The 16,277-nt window shown below is 41.4% G+C and overlaps 1 protein-coding gene across 10 annotated transcripts in view; it reads left to right on the plus strand.

Annotated features, from left to right (window-relative positions):
• The first annotated feature begins 6,450 nt into the window (after positions 1-6,450).
• Positions 6,451-16,277, plus strand: part of HPS3 (HPS3 biogenesis of lysosomal organelles complex 2 subunit 1) — a 43,651-nt gene continuing 33,824 nt past the window's right edge. For 5 of the 10 annotated variants that reach the window (XR_004670766.3, XR_008624908.2, XR_008624907.2 and 2 more), the window contains exon 1: positions 6,496-6,792. Coding sequence is in view for 3 of the 10 variants with exons in the window: in XM_003826485.6 (XP_003826533.2) it covers positions 6,576-6,792 (217 nt within the window). In the remaining 7 variants the exon portion in view is untranslated. Of the gene's footprint in view, positions 6,793-16,277 lie in introns of all 10 variants that reach the window. The other 5 variants (XR_008624906.2, XR_008624905.2, XM_034957582.3 and 2 more) reach the window with 3 other exon arrangements.

Raw genomic sequence — 16,277 nt, forward strand, 5'->3', positions numbered from 1 at the left:
ATTTATTTAGAATTTTTGCATCTGTTGAGGTACATTGGTTTATAGTTCTCTTTTCTTGTGATGACTTTGTTTGGCTTAGTCATCAGAGTAATGCTGGCCTCACAGAATAAGTTGGGAAGTATTTTCTTTTTTAACATTTCCTGAAAGATTCAGTAGAATTGGTATTTTTTTTCTTCCTTAAATATTTGGTAAATGGATACATGAAATCGTCTGTAGGTATTAGTTTTCTTTTTGAGAAGGTTCTTAGCTACAAATACAATTTTTTAAATAGATACAGCTATTCAGATTATTTCTTTCTGAGTGAGCTTTGGTAGCTTGTGCTTTCAAGAGTTTTTGTCCATTTCATCTACTTTGTTCACTATATTAGCATAAAATTATTTATAATATTCCCTTATTATTGTTTTAATATCTGAAGAATCTTTAATGATGTCACCCTTCTCATTCCTGATACTTGTAATATGTATTTTTATTCTCTCTTTTTTTCCCTGATAAGTCTAGCTAGAGTTGTACCAATTTTATTGATCTTTTCAAAGAAACAGCTTTTGGTTTTATTGATTTTCTCCAATGTTTTTCTGTATTTGGTTTCGCTGAACTCTGCTCTGAACTTTATTTCCTTTCTTTTGATTACATTGGGTTTAATTTAGTCTTCTTTATTCTAGTTTCTGGTTTTTAAATTTTTTCTTTTTAAAAATCATCTTCCCCCATTCTGAGATCAGTTTCTTAAGGTAGAAGCTGAGGTAATTAATTTGAAGTCATTCATCTTTTCTAACGTAGGTGTTATGTTTTTTTGTTTTAATTTTCATTCAGTTCAAAATATTTTCTAATTTTCCATTTGGTTAATTCTTTGACCTATGGCTTCTTTAGAAGTATGCTATTTAGTTCTTACAGATTTGGAGATTTTCCAGACATCTTTCTGTCATTAATTTGTAATTTCATTCATCATAGCATCTTCCTCAAATTGCATTGGTCTGGCCAGGTGCGGTGGCTCATGCCTGTAATCCCAGCACTTTGGGAGGCCGAGGCGGGTGGATCACCTGAGGTCAGGAGTTTGAGACCAGCCTGACCAACATGGAGAAACCCCGTCTCTACTAAAAATACAAAACAGGGTGTGGTGGCGCATGCCTGTAATCCCAGCTACTCGGGAGCCTGAGGCAGGAGAATTGCTTGAACCCAGGAGATGGAGATTGCGGTGAGCTGAGATTGTGCCATTGCACTCCATCCTGGACAACAAGAGCAAAACTCTGTCTCAAACAAACAAACAAAAAAATTGCATTGGTCTGATGTTTTCCTCATTATTAAATTCAGTTTATGCAATTTTAATAAAAGTATCTCAGAAATGATGCTGTATTCTTATTCCTTCCCATCACATGATACACAATTTCACTTTTTCCTATTGACTAATTCTGATTTTCTCCTTTTGGTAATTATACTGTCCTTTCCTTTGCCGGCAGTGAGAAACTTGCCTTCCACTCTTCTTAATATACTGTATTTACTGAACAGATCAACCCTCCATGCCAGGCTGCCCCTCTCACATGAACACCCTCCTCACCCTGCGCTGGCTCTGACATTCCATCCTGGGCCACTCCTTCCCCCTGCAGGGACACTCTCTGCACCCTGCTCAGGCTCTAACACCTCAAACCAGCCCACCCCACGTATGGATGCCCTCCTCGTCCTGCATGAGTGCTCTCCTCACTAATCAGGCTCTGACACACCATAGCAATACCCTCTTCACCCACTGTGGCCTCTGACTCCCCACACTAGGCCATACCACCCCATCATGGATGCCCTTTTCATTACATTTGGCTCTGCCTCTTCACTTGCATGGCTTCCTCCTCCCCCAACTATGGTGATCTTACTTTACTCCACCTATTAGTTTTAAGATGAATTTTTTGGGTGATAGAGAAAAGAAGGAGACGGAAGAGAAGGTGCAGTACTTTTTAAAAAGGTCTCTGGCTATTCTATGGAGAATAGACTAGAGGGGGGCAAAGAGTACAGCAGAGAAACCAGTTAGAAGGCATTTGCTTAGGTAAGAAACGATGGTGACAGGGACTGGGATGGTAGTGGTGATAAGGTGAAAAGTGGTCAGATTCTAAAGGCAGAACAGACAGGACTTGCTGATGGATTGGATGTAGGGTGTGAGAGAAAAAGATGGGTCAGCCAGGCACGGTGGCTCACGCCTGTAATCCCAGCACTTTGGGAGGCTGAGGTGGGCAGATCACCTGAGGTCAGGAGTTTTGAGACTAGCCTGGCCAACATGGTGAAACCCCGTCTCTACTAAAAATACAAAAATTAGCTGGGCGTGATGGCAGATGCCTATAATCTCAGCTACTCGAGAGGCTGAGGCAGGAGAATTGCTTGAACCCAGGAGGCGGAGGTTGCAGTGAACCAAGATCGCACCATTGCACTCCAGCCTGGGGGACAAGAGTAAGACTGTCTCAAAAAAAAAAAAAAAAAAAAACAAAAGTAAACAGGAAAAGGTGGGCCAATGACATTCCTGGGCTTTTGGCCTAAGTGACTGGTGCTAGTTACCTAGTTAGGGAAGATAAGAGGTGGATGCAGGGCATGAAGGAATCAGAAGTTTAGTTTTGGACATCTTAAGTCTGAAAATGACAGAGAATAGAGATGTTAAATTGGTGACATAGTATGGATGTGTGCCCCCACCTAAATCTCATCTTGAATTGCAATCTTCAATGTTAGAGGTGGAGTCTGGTAGGAGATGATTGGACCACGGGGATGGATTTCTCATGCATGGTTTAGTACCCTCCCCTTGGTACTGTCCTCGTGATAGGGAGTGACTTCTTGAGAGATCTGGCTGTTTAAAAGTGTGTGGCACCTCTCTCCTCTCTCTCTTTTTTTCTGCTTGGGCCATGTGATGTGCCTGCTCCCCCTTCACCTTCTACAATGATTGTAAGTTTCTTGAGACTTCCCCAGAAGCTGAGCAGATGCCAGCATCATGCTTCCCACGCAGCCTGCAAAATCGTGAGCCAATTAAACTTATTTTCTTTATAAATTACCCAGTCTTGGGTGTTTCTTTATAGCAATGTGAGAACAGCCTAACACAACTGGATATTCCAGGTCAGAGCTCAAGGAAGCTGAGAGCTAGAGATATAAATTCAGGGGTTCTTAGTATTTAGATAATTTTTAAAGTGATGGGATTGGTTGATTTCACTGAAAGAGTGAGTATAGATGGAGAGAACATATTCATCTAATTTTAGAGTTCAGAGAAAGGAGGGATAGGATCCAGTAAAGGAGACAGAGAAGGAAAATCCAAAGCGGACTATCAGAAGCCCAGTGAAGAGAATGATTTAAGAAGAGAGAGTGATACAATGCTGCTGACGGGTCAAGATGAGAGCATTAGTTTTGGCAATGTGGGAGATCTTAAAGGCAAGGATACCCTCTAAATGCAGCAAGCCAGGAAAACTATAGAAGTGGCCTGCCTGTGCCACTTTGGCAAAGAAAACTAGGGACGAGAGGGGAGAGAAGAGGAGGCTAGGGAAGAGAGAAAGAGGGCCATTTGGAGCTGTCGTTTCCACCTCCTTACACCCCACCAACTGCTCTATCTGAAGGCTGAGGGCTGGACACCTCAATGCTGGCGCTTGATTTCCCCAAGTGCCTTGGGCTTCTCTGACAGTAGTGATGGTGTTGTTTAGGGATGCAGAAACCAATTCATCCACTGCTCTGAGAGAGTCACGTTCTATTCTTCAGGAAGCATGCTTACAACACCAACCTAATTTTTAACAAATCTTTCAGAGGCCCCTTTTTTAAGATGCAAAAATAATGGAGCCACCTATGCAAATAGTGGTCAGCTACCTTTTGGGAATTCCTATACACTTTCCTTGTTTGATTTTTGTGACTTTTCCAGAAAGAACTCTGAGGAAATATAGAAATAAAAAATGAGAAGTAAATGGTATTTTGTGAGTGACTTTCTCAACACATTCTCTAAGACCAATGCAGATATCCCGAGGTACCTCACAGATGGGATAGGGAATCAGTGCTCCAGAGATCCAGAATCCTTCTTTTCTAGGCTGGTTGAGTAGAGCTCTTTGTCCATGTTGTTGCAGAACCATTTTTGTAGCCATCCCCAGTGGTGTTGTCACCTAGAAGAAACTTGGGGGAGCTTTTTACCCACATAGTACCCTCAATCTCCCCAGCAAATACAGCTTAAAGAAGTTCTAGGGCCAGGTGCAGTGGCTCATGCCTGTAATCCTAGCACTTTGGGAGGCTGAGGTGAGAGTATCGCTTGAGTCCAGGAGTTCAAGATCAGCCTGGGCAATATAGTGAGACCCTATCTCTACAAAAAATTTTAAAAATTAGCCAGGCATGGTGGTATGTGCCTATAGTTCCTGCTAATCTGGAGGCTGGGATGGGAGGATTGCTCGGGCTCAGGTGGTCAAGGGTACAGTGAGCCATGATCACACCGCTGCACTCCAGCCTGGGTGACACAGCGAAACCCCATCTCTTTAAATAAGAAAGAAAAGAAAGAAAGAGAGAGAAAGGAGGGAAGGAAGGAAGAAAGTTCTCAAGACAACCCTTTTCAACAGAGTGCTACCCTAAGTGCGTGTGCTATGGGCTAAATTGTGTCTTCCCCCGAAATTCATATGTTGAATCTGTAACCTCCAATACCTCAGAATGTGACTGTATATAGAGATAGGGCCTTTAAGAAATAATTAAGGTTAAATAAGATCATAAGGGTGGGTCCTAATCTAATATGGCTGGTATCTTTATAAGATGAGGGAGGGACACCAGGGATGCAGGCACACGGAGGAAAGACCACAGGAACACATAATAAAAAGGTAGTCATCTTCAAGCCAAGGAGAAGGGGCTTCAGGAGAAACCATACCTGCTGACATCTTATCTTGGACTTCTAGCCTCCAGACCTGTGAAAATGAAATATCTATTGTGTAAGCCACCCAGTCTGTGGTGTTTTGTTATGGCAGCCCTTGCAAACAAATGCAACCTCCCGCAAGGAATTGATGGTGTGCCATTGCTGCCCCTGCATTCGTAACAGGAATACAAGTGGGCAGCTCCTGCTCACAGCTCCTGACAAACGTGGAAACCAGACACATGCCCCACCTTCCCTTGGGTAGCATGTCTCTTCCCAAAGAATCTTAGATGAGTCAGGTGCAGTGACTACAGCAAGGAAGAAGACACTATCTCTAGGAAGGAATGGGGTTCCAGGTTTTGAGCAAATCTCACTTCTTTCTCCAAAACAGACATTCTTTTTATGCAGGTGAAATTACACTAAAGTTAATATCAGTCTTCATTAGGAGAAAATTGAATTAGGATAATTAAGTCTTGAAGAAGAAAATTAAGCCAAAAAGAATAATATGGCAGATACTTGTGGAAAGGAATCTTTTTTACTATTGATTTTGATATTTGCTCTTAAGTTTTGTATCTACAACAAATAACTTGTGGACTATTAGTCTGGTTGTTTTCCATAGGAGTCTTCTGTGATTTTTTGCAGCCCTAGTTCCTGACCTGAGCTACCTCCATGTTTACTTCTGACTCACTGAGTTTGACGAACCTGTTGTTTCCCATTACTTAGAGGTACTTTATTCATCTGAAGGGCCTAGGAAAGGGAGGCAAGTTTAACTTCAATCCAATTGCATCTAATTTACAAATTCTGAACTGGAAACTGACTGAAGAAAATGTTGCACTTTCATTTATGTCCCTGTGTGCCTAAATAAAACAGCATCCCTCAATCCATGCTAACACATATATTTTCTAGGTGAACTGGACAAAGTTATACTACTTGTTTTATCTAAATCTGATTTTTTTAGAAAAGGGAAAGTGTTGCGATCGTGAACTCCACGTTGAGATGTCAGGAATAGATAATTTACTGCATAGTTTTAGGAGCACTGGACTGAAAGCCAGGGGATTTCCCTCCTAGTTCTTCTATCCTCTGGGGTTCAAACTAGTCTTCTGTCAAATGCCTACAAGATGAAGTCCATGGATTCTTTCATTCAACAAATATCTTTTTGCCAAGCACGTTCAAGGCTTTGCTCTTTCCAGCTGAACTATTCTAGAATTTCCATTATTTTAAAGCAACTCTTCAGAGTGTTTAGCCCCGAATTGCACCCCATTTCAGTTTTTGCAACCCCATCCTCCAGAAGCTCAGGGACTACTGAAGAGACATGAATAACGCTCCTCAAAGTAAGTACAAAATGTTACAAGATAGATGATGAATTGTCAGAACGTACTCAAAAGCCAAAACATACCGCCTGGTCCGAAGCAGTAAAAGACGAAAGGCAGGGACCCAGCGGTCCCCGCACCCACCGGCCACTGAGCGTAGAGCAGTGGCAAGCTCGCGCGGCGGAGTGGGAGGCGCAGAAACCGAAAGCACTGCAGCGCGAGAGCGCGGGCTGACCAGGCTGGCGTGACCGCTTTCCCGACGCCTGCCACGCCCCGCGGCGGCCTCTTTAAGTAGCGGAGCCGCGGGCGGGGCCGGCTGGCGTTCACGTGACCCGGCGTCACTGGCTCGCTCGCGGAAGTAGTCCTACATTCGCGGTCAGCGAGGGGTCTCCGGGCGCCCTGCAGGGCGGGCAGGCTGTGCCATCCCGCAGCCGGACGTCGGGATGGTGCAGCTGTACAACCTGCACCCGTTCGGGTCGCAGCAGGTGGTGCCCTGCAAGCTGGAGCCGGACCGGTTCTGTGGCGGGGGGCGTGACGCGCTTTTCGTGGCGGCGGGCTGCAAGGTGGAGGCGTTCGCGGTGGCCGGCCAGGAGCTGTGCCAGCCGCGGTGCGCCTTCTCCACGCTGGGCCGGGTGTTGCGCCTGGCCTACAGCGAGGCTGGTGAGTAATCTGGAGAGCCAGGGGCCGCCTGGGGTCCAGCTTGAGGCCTCCTAGCTAGCAGACCGAACGTCTGGGCTGTAGCTCTAGCTAGGGATGGGACTTCTTGCTTCCCGGAATTTGCCGGATGGTCTCCCTGGGTCTGGCCGCTGATTGCTTGAAGTCGCATTGAGCTATGCGGTTGTCGCGGCAAGCATAGGTATGAGCTTGCTTCTGTCGGGGCGGAGACGCTGACATCTCTTCGTCTTGGTTTTCTGCAGAAAGGCCTCTGGCTGGATTCCACTCATCTCGGATACTTAAGCAAACAACAACAAAAAACTCTTTAGTGCCTCAGATTTCAAAGACTTACCAAAAAAACAAGTAGGAATAAGGAGACTAGTACTGTATCCTGGAACCTCCAAGTACTCCCAGCTTTAACAATTATTCCAACTCTTGGCAGTTCTTTCACATCTGTACCTCCATCCACTTCCGGTCGGTTTTTGAAAGTTCACATTATGTGTTGATTTTTATATGTGTGTAAGTAGAACTCAGACTGCCCCCCTCCCTTCTCTTAAACATCTGTGGCCGGGCGCAGTGGCTCACGCCTGTAATCCCAACACTTTGGGAGGCTGAGGCAGGCGGATCACGAGGTTAGGAGTTCGAGACCAGTCCGGTCATTTTATTGAAACCCCGTCTGTACTGAAAATACAAAAATTAGCCGGACGTGGTGGTGGGCGCCTGTAGTCTCAGCTACTTGGGAGGCTGAGGCAGGAGAATCGCTTGAACCGGGGAGGCGGAGATTGCCCCATTGCACTCCAGTTTAGGCGACAGAGTGAGACTCCGTCCCAAAACAAACAAAAACAAACAGTTGTAAGAGCAGCCGTTACTCTTTCACACCAGAAATGTGAAGCAATACCAAGGAAATACTGTGTGGGTGAATCCTATTTTAGAAAAATCCAACATTTAAAACTAGATCCCTTTTAGATTACAGAAGAATTTACCATATAATTCCTTTAATACACTTACCTTCGATTCATACTTTACAAGATGGGTGTAAAGTTCAGTATTTACGGTGCAAAAGCTGGTGGCTATGGTATTAATGAAGTGGAGAACTTGAACCTGGAAGATTGGAGATCTGTCTATAATCCCTACCCCGCAGCTGGTTCGGTGTGAGTTTATAGAAACCTTGGGGTCTGAGTTTATGTTAAAAAAAAAAAAAAAAGTTGAATAAATAGATCAGTGATATCCAGACCCTGGGGTTTCGTGGCTCAATTAAAAACTGTGGGGTTACCATACATAGTATCTGACTGCTTATTTTGTCAAGTAAAGACATATACAGGCATACCTTGTTTTTTTTGCATTTCACTTTGTTGTACTTTGCCGATACTGCGTGGTTTTTTTTCCCCAATTGAAAGTTTGTGGCAACTCTGTGTGGAGCAAATCTACCGGTTCCATTTTTCACACTGCATGTGCTCACTACATGTCTCTTGAGTCACATTTTGATAGTTCTTGGCAATATTTCAAACTTTATCATAATTATTTGTTATGGTGATCAGCAATCTTTGATGTTACTATTGTAGTAGTTTTGGGGTGCCATGAACTGTGCCCATGTGAGATGGTGAACTTAATTGATGTGTGTCGTGTGTGTTCTGATTACTGCTCTGATCGTCTCTGCCTCCTCAGGCTGCCCTAGGCCCTGAGACACAATAATATTGAAATCAGGCCAATTAATAACCCTACAATGTCTTCTAAATGTTCAAGTGACACTTGAATGTCTCTCACTTTAAATCAAAAGCTAGAAATGATTAAGCTTAGTGAGGAAGGCAGGCGTGTCAGAAGCTGAGATAGGCTGCACGGTAGGCCTCTTGGACCAAACACTTAGCCAAGTTGTGACTGCAAAGGAAAAGTTCTTGAAATTAAGTGTTACTCCAGTGAACACAAATGATTAGAAAGCCTTATTGCTGATAGGAAAAAAACTTTGCTCTAGGTAGAAGATCAAGCCAGCCAAAATACTCCCTTAAGCCCGGGCTTAATACAGAGCAAGGCCCTCTGTTCAACTCTGTGAATGCTGAGAGAGGTGAGGAAGCAGCAGAAGAAAAGTTTAAAGCTAGCAGAGTTCAGCTCATGAGGTTTAAGGGAAGAAGCTGTCTCCATAATATAAAAGTGCGAGGTGAAGCAGCAAGTGATGATGTAGAATCTGCAGCAAGTTATCCAGAAGTCCAGAAGATATAGCTAAGATGAGTTTATGGAGGCAGCTGTGCTAAACAACAGATTTTTTCAGTGTAGACAAAACAGTCTTAAATTGGAAGAAGATGCCATCTAGGACTTTCTTGGCTAGAGAGGAGAAGATAATGCCTGGCTTCAAAGAACAGGCTGACTCTTGTTAGGGGGTGATGCAGCTGGTGACTAAATTGAGGCCAGTTCTCATTTACCATTCTGAAAATCACAGGGCCCTTTTAAAAATTATGCTAAATCTACTCTGCCTGTGCTTTAGAATGAAAAAAGCCTGGGTGACAGCACAGCTGTTACAACATTGTTTACTGAATATTTTAAGCCCACTGTTTTGATCTACTGCTGAGAAAACAATATTCTTTTCAAAAGATTACTGCACATTGACAATGCACCTAGTCCTCAAGACCTCTGATGGAGATGTAGAAGGAGATTGATGTTGTTTTTATGCCTGCTAACACAGCATCCATTCTGCAGCCCATGGATCAAGTAGTAATTTTGACTTTCAAGTCTCATTATTAAAGAAATACATTTGGTAAGGCTATAACTGCCACAGATAGTGATTCTTCTGATGGATCTGGGCAAAATAAATTGAAAATCATCTGGAAAGAATTCACCCTTTCTAGATGCCATTAAAAACATTCAGGATTCATGGAAGGATATCAGATACCAACATTAACAGGAGTTTGGAAGTAGTTGATTCCAACCCTCATGGATGACTTGGAGGGGTTCAAGACTTAGGTGGATGAAATAACAGTAGATGTAGTGGAAATAGCAAGAAAGCTAGAATTAGAAGTGGAGCCTGAAGATGTGTTGGAATTCCTGCAATCTTATGATCAAACTTGAATGGATGAGGAGTTGCTCCTCATGGATGAACAAAGAAAGTGGTTTCTTGAGATGGAATCTGTTTCTATTGAAGATGCTGGGAACATTGTTCAAAAGACAACGAAGATTTAGAATAATTCATAAACTTAGTTGATAAAGCAATGACAAGGTTTGAAAAGATTAACTCCAATTTTGAAGTTCTGCTGTGGGTAAAATGCTATCAAATAGCATTGCATGCTCCAGAGAAATCTTTTGTGAAAGGAAGAGTCAATTGATGGAGCAAACTTAATTGTTTTATTTTTTATTTTATTTTATTTTATTTTTTTGAGACAGAGCTTCACTCTTGTTGGCCAGGCTGGAGTGCAGTGGCATGAACTCGGCTCACCACAACCTCCACCTCCCAGGTTTAAGCAATTCCCAGCCTCAGCCTCCCAAGTAGCCGGGATTACAGGCATGCGCTACCACTTGTGGCGAATTTTGTATTTTTAGTAGAGATGGGGTTTCTCCATGGTTGGTCAGGCTGGTCTCAAACTCCCGACCTCAGGTGATCCACCTGCCTTGGCCTCGCAAAGTGCTGGCATTACAGGTGTGAGCCACTGCGCCTGGCCCATTGTTGTCTTATTTTAAGGATTTGCCACAGCCACCCCAGCCTCCAGTGACCACCACCGTGATCAGTCAGCAGCCATCAGCATCGGGGCAAGACCCTTCACCAGTGAAAAGATATGTCTCGTTAAAGGCTTGGATGATCGTTAGCATTTTTTTTAGCAATAAAATATTTTTAGTTAAGGTATGTACATTGCTTTGTTTTTTTGTTTGTTTTTTAGGTATAATGCAATTTCACACCTAATAGACTATAATCTAGTACAAACATAACTTTTTTATGCACTGGGAAACCAAAAAATTTATGTGACTCTTTTTATTGCATTATTTGCTTTATTGCGGTGGTCTGGAAGCAAACCTCCAATATCTCTGGGATATGCCTGTGTTTTTTTTAAAAAAAAATGAAAAGCCTTACTATTTACTGTCATTATTTATAAAAGAAAAAACACTTAGCATCAAACATTGGATATCTTTAGCTTTGTGAACAACTTACTCTGCTGTCATTGGTTTTTTGTTTTTGTTTTTGCCTAATGACAACATTAGCAGGGGCCTGCACTGGGCCACGGACCTGTTTGAAAAACCTCTCATTAACTCTTTAAGTTCCCTTTCAGCAGGAATATTCCAATTTTGGTATTTCTTATAAAATCTGTCTTTAATGGTCATACCTGTTACAATATTGGTAGTTTTCTCTACGTCACTCCTTTTAAGGCATAAGAGTTCTCACTTTCAAGAGTTCTACTGAGTAACAAACTCACCTCTTTCAACTTTTATATGTGTGTGTGTGTGAGAGAGAGAAAGAAAGACAGGGACAGACAGGCATACACACAGACAAATAATATGTTTACATGATTTACTTCATTCTTCCAAGTGGATGTTTATTTTAGAATTTGGAGTGGCAGTCATTATGTAAACTTCTAGCTTTCTTACCTGTGGGATCCTTGGATGGCCACTACCTATGCATACGAATCACTTGGGGAGTTTTTAAAAATCTCTATGCCTGGGCCAAACCCTCAGAGATACAGTAGTAGTTTCCCTGGAGTGAGGACAGCATTGGGGTGAGTCAGATATTTAATCAGGATTGAGAACCACTGATCTAGAGCAGTACTGGCTGCAGGAGGCCATGAGTAGCATTGTAACCTTATTAATGAGGCCTTGAACAATAAAGATGTTTTTATAATCCAGTTGGCTGCCTTAAAGCAGGTTCAAGAGTCATGTGGGATGGAATTAGCATCACGGGTCATGTAGCTCAAGGGTAAGTTTCAGTCCACAGCTTGAACTTCAACCCCTGGGTACAGCTCCTATTAATCCACCCATAAATGAACATAAATAGAGCTGACTCTGGCTATGATGGTATCCAGATAACTTGTTTTCCACTTCACAGCTTTTCCCTTTTGGCCCCTTCCTTCCATTCACAATAACTGGGACATGAGGATTCCGGCTCAATGCCCAGTGTCCTCCTCTGTAGCAAGTCTCCTCATCAAAAATGGAAAGAATCTTACATCAGCCATCTATGTTTACTAAAAATGCTTTTCAGGTCTCTACTCAAGCAGAAAACATTTTCAGGTTAAAAAAAATCTCAAATTAGCTGAAAGTTTTTAAAATAAAATTTGGGGGTATTAGGGAGAAAGTAGGTAGAAATTTTGAAGGATGGGGACCTCTGACATCGTCATCAGTAAGGGAAAATAAATTTAGGCTTTGTGTGTGATAGGGTTTGGCTGTGTCCTCACCTAAAATCTCATCTTGAATTGTAGTCCCCATAACCCCCACGTGTCAAGGGCGGGACCAGGTGGAGGTAATTGGATCATGGGGACAGTTTCCCCCATGCTGTTTCTCATGATAGTGAATTCTCATGAGATCTGATGGTTTTTAAGTGTCTGGCATTTCCCCTACCCACACTTATTTTCTGTCCTGCCGCCCTGTGAAGAGGTGCCTTCCACCATGATTATAAGTTTTCTGAGGTCCCCCCAGCCATGCGGAACTGTGAGTCAATTAAACCTTTTTTCTTTATTACCCAGTCTCAGGTATTTGCTTGTAGCAGTAATGTGAAAATGGACTAATACAGTGTGTAAAGCAAAGAAGAGGGGAGACCTGAGAACTCCCCACTCCTGAAAGAGAAAGACCTGGTGGCCAGGGTCGAGTGCTGTGTGGGGACCTTTGGTGGTAGACACTTGTTTATGGGGTGTCTAGGGGTGGTGGGGCATGGAGGATGCAGACCACAAGGCTGTAATTTCCTAGCCATTAGCACAAGTGTACTAAACCAGCCCCAGCCCATCTACCCCTCCCACAAGCCCTACTTTCTCTCAGTTTTCCTGAAGTCATAAAACATATTTAGATGCCTTATAAATTATTTCTGCCTTGTGATTCAATTTTGTCATAGGAGTACAGCCTTTGATCTGGTATTACTGTTAGCCATGTTTGTGATCTTGCTACATAAAAGGGAAAGTTTACTTATTTTTAAAAGTCAGTAACTCTAAGCTCAAGAGTAAAAATGAGAATGATTTTTCAATGTACTTAATAAAGACAGAAGCTGAGCCTGGGCTACATAGTGAAACCCTGTTTCTACATATGTGTGTGTGTGTATATATATATACACACACACATTATATATATAATATATGTATATGCATATATATACACACACACACAAATTAGCCAAGTGTGGTGGCTCACACCTGTAGTTCCAGCTACTTGAGAGGCTGAGGTGGAAGGATCACTTGAGTCCGGGAGATGGAGATTGCAGTGAGCCAAGACAACTTGGGCAACAGAGCAAGACACTTAAATTTAAAAAAGGTAAAATGAGGCACTGCACACATAAAGCTTAAAAAATTTAGTTCCCTTCTCTTGTAAAGGGTTATAGCCTCCACAGACTCCTGTAGACTTGTATTTCCCTTCTATCAGTTGGGGAAACAGCATTATTGGGCAAAGAACATAAACTTTTGAGCTAACCAGATCTAGGTTTGAGTCCCAGTTTCCTAATTTGTTCGTTGTGTTGCCTTGGACAAGTTACTTTGCTTGTCTGTGCTTCAGATTCCTGATGTATAAAATGAGGAGGGAGATTTATATCTTGAAGGGCTGTTGTGAGAGTTAATTGAAGGAACTCTAAAGCTCTGATCATAAGGATTGTCAGGCAGGCACATTTAGCAAGTGCTGGATCATCATTTAAAGACCAGGTCATTAATCTGAAAGCACACAATATAACATGGACACTATCTACAATTTGCATACTATAAACATTAGTTAATATATGAATTTTATAGATGAAATGGGCATGTATTTATAGGTATATGAATAAAAAGGTTTTATTGTAATTAAATATTCTTAGTTTTAAAATTTACTTACTACATTATGATACCAAAAGTATAGGCAACAGAAGAAAAATAGATAAACTGGATTTTATCAAAATTAATGACTGTTGTATATCAAAAGACTCATCAACAGATTGAAAAGACAACATGGAATGGGAGAAAATATTTCCAAATCATATATCTCATAAGGGATTAATATCTAGAATATATACAATAAAGAACCCTTACAACTCAACAACAACCAAAAAAACTTGATTAAAAAATGGGCTAAGGACTTGAATAGACATTTCTACAAAGAAGAAAATACATAAACAGCAAAAAACATAAGAAAAGATGCTCAAAATCACTGATAATTAGGGAAATGCAAATCCAAACCACAGTGAGATAGCACCTCACACCCATTAGTATGCCTGTTATTAAAAATACAGAAATTAACATGTTGGGGAGAATGTGGAGAAATTGGAACCCTTAAACGTTGCTGGTAGGAATGTAAAATAACACAGCCTATGTGGAAAACAATATGGCAGTTTCTCAAAACATTAAACATAGAATTACCATATGATCCAACAATTCCACTTCTGGGTGTATACCCAAAATAATTGAAAGCAGGGACTTGAATACATGCACACCAATGTTTGTAGCAAAATTATTCACAAGAGCCAAAAGGTAGAAACAGTCCAAGGATCCATTGACAAGTAAATAAGTAAATAAAATATATTGTATGAACATACAATAGAGTATTATTTGGCCTTAATGAAATTCTGATGCATGCCACAACCTGGATAAATCTTGGAGAAGTTACGCTAAGTGATACAAGCCTGATACAAAAGGAAAAATACTATATGGTTCAACTTACATGAGGTACCTAGAGTAGTCAAATTCATAGAGATAGTATAATGGTGGTCTCACCCTGGGGAGAGGGAGGAATAGGGAATTATTGTTTAATCAGTGCAGAGTTTTTTGGTAGATGAAAAAGTTAGTTATAGAGATGGTTGGTAGTGATGGTTGCATAGCAATGAGAAGATACCAGTGCCACTGATCTGTAGACTTAAAAATGGTGAAAATGTACATTTTATGTTGTGTGTATTGTACTACAATAAAAAAAATTTATTTATTTACTGGGGGAATTTTAGGAAGATGGAGGCCTCAACTTCATCCCAACTCTGTCCAAACTGCTTCCCTGGAAAAGTGAACAAACTTAGGGCACCTGCAGGATCTCTTTAGGCATTCTACGATCTCCAGGGAAAGAACAGGTTCAGGCTCCATCTCTGTGGCATAAAAAGAACCATCATCAGGACAAAGCTTGCTACCTGTAGAAGTCAGGATCATTTTGGAGGAGGGAGCCTGGTCAGCCCAGTGAATGTCTGCAGAAAGGGGCAGCACCTGCTTGCTTGCCTCATAAGTACATGGGAAGTCAATGTAATGGCAGCATTTCAATTTCAATTCATCGGAAAAGGGCCACTTTGCTTAATAGTGTTAATATAATAGAGTCTACATTTGGAAGAAGTGACATTAGATCCTCTGACTTATCTCCTTCTTTACCCGCAAAATTCTAAAGATTAAAAATGTATATTTTCTAAACCTCCACTAAAATAGAAGAAAATATGGGAGCATATTTATGTAATTTGGAGGACATGGATGGGAACTCAGAAGGCAAGGAGGAAAAGATACATATAGTATACTCTAAATAAAAAGGGTATGGTAAAAGATGCCATCAGCAAAGTCAAAATCAGAAAATAGACTCTAAAACCATTTACTATTTATAGACGACAAAAGGTTTATATCCCTTTTAAGTAGAGAGCTGCAGTGTCATGATAAGAAAAACAAATGAACAACTTAATAAAAATTGGACATCATGCAGAAGAGAAACTATACATGGCTGATAAACATAGGAAAAGATGGCCAGCTTTATAAAAAGGTCTAGGAAATGTAAATTTTAATAGCCATGAGAGTCCATGTTTCTCTCATTGTGTAGAGTCAGTGCTAGTGAGGATGTGGGGAAACAGGTGTGTTTAAGCACTGCTGCTGGTAACATGAATTTCTATTATCTAATTGATAGTAATTGGGCAATATTGAAATTTAAAATGCCCATGCCCTTTGGCCCAACATATCTCACTTTTGGGAATCTGTACCGTTAAAATAAATCCCCCAGTAAATAAAGATATAGATATAAGCCTATGTATTACTATGAAACATAGTGGCAAAAAACCCTGGAAATATATTTGAATGCTTATCAGGGAATTATTGAATAAATTATGCATATGTATGTACATATGGGATGTTGAACATATTGAAAAGGATGTTAGATATCCATGTATCAGCCTGGAGGGAGAGATTTATTAATAATTTTTAAAAGTTGCAGATTGTTAAATATATTTAATATGATTACATTTTAGTTTTTGTTTGTTTTTTTTGTTTTTTTTTTTTGTTGTTGTTTTGTTTTTGAGACGGAGTCTCGCTCTGTTGCCCAGGCTGGAGTGCAGTGGCGCGATCTCGGCTCACTGCAAGCTCCGCCTCCCGGGTTCACGCCATTCTCCTGCCTCAGCCTCC

This window comes from Pan paniscus, chromosome 2, assembly GCF_029289425.2.
Source record: "Pan paniscus chromosome 2, NHGRI_mPanPan1-v2.0_pri, whole genome shotgun sequence".
NCBI lineage: Eukaryota > Metazoa > Chordata > Mammalia > Primates > Hominidae > Pan > Pan paniscus.